At 41.5% G+C, this 8,677-nt stretch overlaps 1 protein-coding gene across 1 annotated transcript in view; it reads right to left on the reverse strand.

The window, feature by feature from the left end:
* Positions 1 to 8,677, reverse strand: part of cdc27 (cell division cycle 27) — a 30,153-nt gene that overhangs the window by 19,734 nt on the left and 1,742 nt on the right. The window contains exons 2-7 of the mRNA XM_063189010.1: positions 5,415 to 5,490; positions 4,942 to 5,089; positions 4,226 to 4,351; positions 3,476 to 3,573; positions 2,773 to 2,939; positions 1,902 to 2,122 (exon numbers count right to left, since the gene is read on the reverse strand). Coding sequence (XP_063045080.1) covers positions 1,902 to 2,122; positions 2,773 to 2,939; positions 3,476 to 3,573; positions 4,226 to 4,351; positions 4,942 to 5,089; positions 5,415 to 5,490 — 836 coding nt within the window. The remainder of the gene's footprint in view (positions 1 to 1,901; positions 2,123 to 2,772; positions 2,940 to 3,475; positions 3,574 to 4,225; positions 4,352 to 4,941; positions 5,090 to 5,414; positions 5,491 to 8,677) is intronic.

The following is an 8,677-nucleotide window of genomic DNA, read 5'->3' on the forward strand; positions in this document are numbered from 1 at the left end:
GACACATTTTCCCAAAAATGGCAAAAATAAGGTGAAATTCCACAGACCACTAAGTGCTTTATTTTTTTCTCTTTTTTTTCAATTTTTATTCATCATTTTTTTCAGGAATTTGAAAGACTTTTTTTTTTTTGCGTTACGCCCTTAAACGTCAACCACCCGTATGCACCAATCTTGAAGTCAAATTTACTACCATTTAATACCCTTTTTTACTACCTTTAGATTTTTTTTACAACCATCACGACACTCCGATGCGAGTATTAACAAGACATCTTTTGTAATTTCTACCTCCTTAAAGGGACACTGTGCAGGAAATGGTCAAAAAAGGTACTGCAATATGCTGCTTCTTGAAATTGGGCTGCCTATTGACAAATTTGATCTTTACATTAACGTTTTCTAAGTAATAAACAAATATTTTCTAGTATGGTCCAAGTAGAGTCATTTTTGCAGCTAAAAATGGCTATTTTTGGAAATTCAAAATGGCGGACCATGGAGAAGATCCCCCTTTTCATGTATGAAAATTGCAATTTTTCCAGTCATAATGAATACTTAGAATGTTATGCTGGTGGTAAGTATTCATGAAAAAGGTAACATTAGTGAATGGGCAGCATGAATTCTGGAAATAAACAACTAAAAATCTCACACAGTGTCCCTTTAACATTACATTACACTTTAATTTTTTGCAAAGACGCACGAAAGGAAGCAGTGCGGCGGGACGGTACCATGCAGGGTACCTCAGTGATGGAGGAGGATAGGGGAGAGTACTGGTAAATTACTACCCCCATCAAGCTGGCAGGTTGGCAACCTGACGCCCTAACCACATAGGCCTACCCATGATTGCCCTCAGATACAGAATCAATCAATTTTTTTGTCAAAATGGTACAACAACAAAAAATAATACCTAATTTTTCAAAAAATAATACCTTTTGAGCAAATTTACAACTTTTAAGGCCATTAAATTTTGGCTTTCTAATTTATCACCTTTTAATACTTTTTTAAAACCCTGCATACACCCTGTTTTACCAACTAGGCAGTTGAGGTATGACCAATGAAAGTCTGGCAAACCACAGTGAGGCTAGCCTGGTTCTCACCAGACGGTGAGTGTATAGCTCTGGCGCCCCCTGGTGGTACACGGCCAAAGACCACGCGATAGCTTCAGCCAGAAAATAGACGGAGCATTTTTATTGCTTCTGCACGGCCTCATCACCAATAAATTCCTTCATGGAGCCAACGCATGCTCTCTGGCCGTGTACCAGATGATAGTGTGTGTACCTCCGCTCCACCAGGGGGCTCAGGAGCACACACACACACACACACACACACCGTCTGGTGAGAACCAGACTACAGCTAGGCAAGTTGTTTGAAAATACCTACAGCGATAATAACTAGCGTAGCCCTACCTACTGTAGCATAATACATACAACTTGAACTTTCGAGCTTCCCTGTCCTGAAAACGTGAGCAACTGTAGCATCATATAATATATGATATGATATTAAGAGGGGCTGCACATAGATAAGCAGTTTGCTATTGTGTGTGTGTGTGCGTGTGCGTGTTGCCCGATGTTGATTGCCATGCGATGCAAACTCAGCAACAAGCAGGGAGAAAGTAAGTGATAACGATATAATGAATGAAGATAGTTTTAAGCCTTGTCTACATAAATGACCATCCGCAAAGCATCATCAGCCAGAGGATTCCAAAAACTCCCAACAAAAAAAGTTGGTTCTCAGAAAAAATGACAGGGTCAGTCGGCAACCAGAGCCATCCTACACAGTGCACCTTAACATTTCTCAGAACTTCTGAACGTTAAGGTTCCTTGGAATACTGATCAGTGTGTGTGTGTGTGTGTGTGTGTGTGTGTGTGTGTGTGTGTGTGTGTGTGTGTGTGTGTGTGTGTGTGTGCTACCTGGGCGTAAGCGGGCTGAGGGCTGCTGGACCTCCCAGCAAGCTGCGTCCACTCTTGGGCTTGTTGTTCTGAGGCTGCTTGCTGAGCACCGAGCCGCCCGTCGAGCCCAGTGGCACTGCGTCGGGTGAGATGACAGACGAGTCGATGTAGGACACGGACGAGTCTGTGCCCAGCGTGGAGTACTTGGGGTTTGAGGACTCCAGGTTCAGGCGGTTTAACTCCTGTGGATTGATCAGATGAGAACACACAAATAGAGAGAGGGGAAGGGAATTGGGTCACTCAAATGCTAATTGAACAAATATCCGAGCACTTGTGCCCCTCTAATTCTCCCTTTCTGCCTTCAGTGTGAAAGCTCTAATAAGCCCTCAAGTTACTCTTGAACCGTCTCCTTTGCTCTTCTTCTTTAGTGTCAACAACTTACTGGTGTTTTAACCTGGTGTTACAGAAATGTCCATTTGAGATTTGACGTTTTGTAACATAACAAAGGACGCTTTGAATGTCATAACAATCATAATAACTCATTTTTTGACCAAAAAAAATACATAAAATGCAGCTACTTTTTTGCTTTTTGGGCAGAGGAGACTGGACAGATCAGTCATTCATTCAAAGGAAATGACATGTGCAATGAGAAGACAAGATAAACACATACTAAATGTGTGGGATTTGTGGGAGAACAGCCCCATTTAATTATCAAGGTTCAAATGAAATTACCGTAACGATACAGCGTTATACATTTCTTGTTACCAGAATGGCAATGGCCAAATCGTAGTGCATTACATAACTGTGTTATGTCATAGTAGTGTAGTGGAACGGTGTGCATTATTGGGCTACCACGTTGTGTATAGACAATGAGAGGATGAGAGAGACGTACTAAAGTGTCTTGGGGAGTCTCCATGAGAACGCTGTCAACCTGCCGGTGGGAGGGGTTGTGGCTGGGCGTGTGGGCGGGGCTGATTGGCGGCTGGTTGACCCCGCCCCCACTGCTGAAGTTCTGAAGGGAAGTCAGTTTGAAAATCTGTTCTGGGTCCGGCCGCTCACCTGCAACAAACAGGGACGGGCACAACATACCAAAATGTATTTAGTAATAGGAATATTATAATACGATTTTAAATAGGATATGTTGTGTGCCAGTACAGTACATAATACAGAATCACAAATGTATTAGTCAATTTATTAATATCTGCTCCAGGTCTGGCCACTCACTTACATACAGGGATTGGCACAAAAAAAATATGAATTTTCAAATTCAATACTAACTCAACAGAATAATGTGAAACATGGGAAACACAAGTCTTTCTGCCTTCTTTTCGTGGAGTTAGAAACTGGAATGTCAAAATTCGCCCTGTCTCGCAAATCAATTTGCAGTCACATGGGGCGTCTAGATTTCTAAGCTAGCAATGATGAAGAGCCTTAATAAAACTCCTGTTTCCAAATCATGATCCAAATCCGTTCATAACTAATTGAGTTATCCTGCTGACAGACAAACAAACAAACAGACAGACAGACCAACTCGACCGAAAATATAACCACCTTGGCAGAGGTAAAAAAAAGAAAGGGAAAAAAAAGCAACTTACCTATCTGACAGAGTGACTCGAAAGGAGACCAAATGAACGGATTCAAACTCAGACTCTTCTGGTAGCACTCCGACCCCTTTGCAAGTCTGTCTGTTTTGCTGCAACACCAAAATAAACAAGAGCAATCAGGAATGGCCCCCTTGTCCAATGTTCTGTGGACATAAGTCATTTTGCAAGTAACAGTGGTCTGTCTTGTAAGTCCCTTTGCAATCAACATACATTTTACATAGGTTTAAAAAGTATGTTCTACAAATGAATAGTCATTTCCAATGATAAAATGCAAAATTCCAAAAATGTTGTTTCCACCGTTTAGCATGAAGTTCTTAATTTACAAACTATTACAAACTACTGTGCGTGGTTGACAGGGCTGGCATGATTGACAGTAGCAATCTCTTCCTTGAGACCATGGACCATGGGATTTTTTGCTGGATTTTGAGCGTCTGGTACAATAATTGCACCCATATTTGGAATGCGTAAGTCTATGGGTGACATCACGCATTATTTTTTTTAAAGGTGTAGCCAACATCTGTCTCGGAATTTACAGATGTAATGGTTATGTGTGTTCTAACACGGGCCACAACAGATGAGCGTCTTGTTCAGTATTCCCATTTCATGCCATGTATCTCTGCTCAAGAGCATGCACCAAACCGTAACCCTGCACCGTTATGGTTTGGCACGAATACATGTATTGTTTTGCAGTGATTTTTGTACAGACATTAGAAATGAGGGGATATGAAGTGTTTTTTTTACCAGTAGATTTGGCCAAGCAAAGCCAGTGTGAAGCAGGCGGTCTCTCCGAATTCTGTGACGATGTCATCTTGGCTTTTCTGCTTATTCAGAACACCGCCGGTCAAAATCTGCTCTCCCTCTGCAAGCCTGAGAGTAAAACACACACACACACACACACACACACACACACACACACACACACACACACACACACACACACACACACACACACACACACACACACACACACACACACACACACACACACACACACACACACACACACACACACACACACACACACACACACACACACACACCAATGAATTAATGCAATCTATTAAGATACAAACAGCCAAGGTGACCCACCCTATAGCCTGATTGGGAGAACTGCTTTAACAACTCTAATGTAGGGGGAGACTAAATCTAATGCTCCATTAATTGCTGCTTTTAAAGTGGAAAGCATCAACTTTCCCATGGCACGTGAATGAACCACAAGTCCAAAAAACAATAACAAACAACAACAACAAAACAATAAAAAAAAGGTAACAATGACAAAGAACTTGCTACTTGCTAGATACTTGCTGAGCTCAACACAGCACTTGGCCAGGAGATATTTGCATAACCTATTCTACCTAAAATAAATAATCATATATTAATAATACAACAAAATATAATATCTATAAGAATATAAGATCCAATGTCATATTGTATCGTTGCAGCCCTATTCCACATACTTGCTGAGCTCCACACAGCACTTGGCCAGGAGGTATTTGCATTGCGGCGTGGTGCAGCTGTGGCCCTTCAGCAGGTGGTAGGCCTTGTACGGCTTTCCAGAACGGTAGTAGCAGGTGGCCAACAGGAAGAGAGCCTCCTCTGAATGCACTGTGGACCAAGAAGAAGAAGGGGAGAAGAAATGCTCTTTTAAAAAAATTACAATGTAAGGATTATGGTTTATGAAGAGAGAGAGAGGGTTAATGATGAATACTACACAAACCATTCTTCAAATGAATAACACAATAAAATGTATCGTCTAGAAAAAGATTAAGAATCAATCTACTTGAAGTTTTCAAATGATGATGCTTCATTACAACAGTTAGTAGTCAGTTTATTTTTATTTATTTTTAAATCAATCATTGACAATTACAACTGTCACATCAAATAACGTACCCCAGCCCAAACTTCAATGCGAATTTTACAAGCCATTTACCTTCAGCGTAGAGCCTTTCTGCCAGGAAGACGGCATCGCGATAGGCATAGTGGTTTAAAGCGTGCCAAACAGCAGCCTAGAGGTGAGGAAAAAGGGGTTGGGTGGGGTGGGGGGATGGAATATGGTTACATACTTGGGACAGCATAGAGGCTAGAAAAAATCTGAGAACCCTGGATTTCTGCATGAATTGGGCATATAACATGTTTGGATCTTCAGTTCACTCACAAAAACAATACATAAACATAATCCTGCACAGAACATTTTCAGGGTTTTTAGTAACACAAAATGTAAACATTCACAGTGCAAGGTATAAAGTATGTGTTAACCCCTTAAGTAATGGCGCATTCAGACCGACCGAGAACCGTACCGGTGCCCGTTCACGCACTTAATCACGAACCGGCCGGTGTGTTCACGACAAAGACCTTAGCCTGCCTGGAAAGTTAGTTTGCAGTGCGAACAGAAAAATATGCGAACCGCGACGACACTGCGGACCTCAGCAGCTCCATCTGGGTAACACAGTCAGGTGCAGAAAAGCCTGATATGAACGGGTGGTTCGCAGGTAAGCACTTTGGTGTAGTGTGTATGTAGTGTGAATGTAGTGGTGTGGGCAAGGGCACCGGTACCGCTCTGGTAGGCCCGAAAACAGTATAGTCAGCCAACTATGGGTCAAATTAATGTGATGATGTGATGAGATTTCAGGCATTACCTGATGTGAATGATTATACCTTGCACAAAAACAGTCCTCAGAAAATGCACAATCTAAATTTTTAACTTATAAACTAAATTTATTAACTACCCCAGCTATTATCGGGACATTTCAGGGCAGTTCACAGTGATTTCTGGGACGGTGATGAAATTAAGTTCAACAAGTTCAAGTTTAATCCCTGATGGTAGTGCCATCTCAGAGCCATTTCGGTCATATAGAAAAGTTCATAGTCATCATGTGCATTAACCTTTGAAGAGAGAGTTGGGAAACGCGACAAAATGATTTTGGGACTAATTTTCTATTTTTAAATGAATAAATAAGATTACCCATATCATCAAGCCGTCATTTTGTTAACTTGCAACATATCACAAAAACCCTTTGCAATTCTACAACAGGGGTGTCAAACATAAGGCCCGGGGCCGGGGCGAATTCGGTTCAATACAGCCACAGACTTGAAGAGAAAAAATAGACTTACACATGAACTTAAATGTGCATTATTGCCAAATTTGATCATTTCATGAACATTTACTAAATAAAGTTTGTTTAGTTTATTTAGTTTAGTTCAACAGGGACCATGCACAATACACATTGATTACAGAAGTAAAAAGATGGCTTGTGCCAGATTATAGCTATATAGCTAATTTCCATCTGCAGTCCCTGGACAGGTAAAACAAATATTAAAATACAATAACATAGACAAGATATAAACAAGTAAGCACATCCATAGGCCATAGGTCAAACACCCCCCCCCCCCCCCCCCCCCCCAACACACACACACACACACACACACACACACACTAAAATGGCATACAGTGTGAGTCATATTTTAAAAACATATGATTAATGTTGACAAGACTGGTTGGTTAATATCCATTTTTTCACACCCCTTGAGAAGGCCTGATAATCAGTAATACTTTTTAGGTTACTGGGTAGACTATTCCATGTTTTGGATGCCCTGAAGGAGAAGGCTGACTGAGCAAAAGCAGTTCGTCGGATTGGGAGACTACAATCACCCCTAATGGTGGATCTTGACGTTCTGCTCATCAATTCAGAGCAGGGTTGAACAAATGTTCTTAGGGGTGGGGGTGCTGCATTGTGAATAATTTTATGGATTAGCCGCAGATCAGAAAATTGTATGATGTTTTCAAGGCTGAGCATACTTGCTCAGTATAGGACAATGGTGGTACTGAAAAGATCTTCTATCTAGGACCTTCAGGGCCTGCTTGTATAGTGAATCAATGGATTTTAAGACAGTCTTGTTGGCCTGGGACCAGCTTGATAAACAATAATGCAGGTGGGACATGATAAAATAACATACTAATATTTACTAGTATGATCACAGTACAGTCAGTACAGTTTTGCAGCTAAACATGTCTTTCTGGAAATTGAAGACAGAAGATGGGGAGAAGACCTTTTCGTGAACGAAAACTGCAATTTTCCCAGTCAAAATTAGTAAAATTAGGTGGTGGTGGTATTTGTGAAAACAAGGTAACATTTACGAATGAGCAGCATAAATTCTGGAAAGAAACTGCTGAAAATATTAAAGTGCACCTTCAATTGCCGCCCCATTCCCAACCCATAGGGTTCAATATGATGCTGTCCACCTTTTGCAGCCAATTCAGCTTCAACTCTTCAAGGCTGTCCACAATATCGAGGAGTGTGTTTATAGGATTTTTTGACCACTCTTCCCAAAGTGCATCGACGAGGTCACACACTAATGTTTGAGAAGGCCTGGCTCTCAGTCTCTGCTCTAATTAACCCCAAAAGCTTTTGGGTTAAGGTCAAGCCAGTGCAGGGCATCATTCACACCAGATTCTATCTTCCATGTCTTTATGGACCTTGCTTTATGCATGCTTACATCATCCCACAATGAGAGTCAGTATGTGTGACCTAACCAATGGACATTTGGAATAAACACAGTCCTCAATCTTGTGGACAGCCTTCCAAGAAGTCATTTGAGGCTGTACTGGCTGCAAAAGGTGGGCCGACATCATATTGAACTCTATGGGTTAGGAATGGAATGGCACTTACTGTAAGTTCATGTGTGAGTCAACGCAGGTTGGTGAATACCTTTGGCAATATACGTTTACTGTATTTAAAACAAAGGGACTTTAAAGTTCAACTATGACTCCTTTATCAAAAGCATATCTACCGGGAACGTACATTTGGATAATATGTTTGTGTGTATATTATTTTGTTTACAATTTCACTTAGTTTCACACAGTTTGCCACACTCATGTGGTCCTCCACCTCCCTCCCTGCCCGGGCCCCAATAAACTGAACAGGAGCAACAGAAGACGACACAGGGTGTATTGCAATATGCGTACTTCCGGACCGTCCTCCCTTGCTCACTTGCCTGCCTGTGACCAAAACGTGAGGCCACAAGCATGAGTGGAGGACAGATGTCTGCATATTGGAATGCACCCACAGTGTGATTTCACATGAGATGACCCCCAATAAGCAGATGCTGAAGTGTTATGGCCCGCTGGCTACTTGCACATCATTTGTTGCCATTTATTGAACAGCACAGAAAGTGTTGTTTTGCGGTCAAGATTTA

Source organism: Engraulis encrasicolus, chromosome 2 (assembly GCF_034702125.1).
Source record: "Engraulis encrasicolus isolate BLACKSEA-1 chromosome 2, IST_EnEncr_1.0, whole genome shotgun sequence".
Classification (NCBI taxonomy): domain Eukaryota; kingdom Metazoa; phylum Chordata; class Actinopteri; order Clupeiformes; family Engraulidae; genus Engraulis; species Engraulis encrasicolus.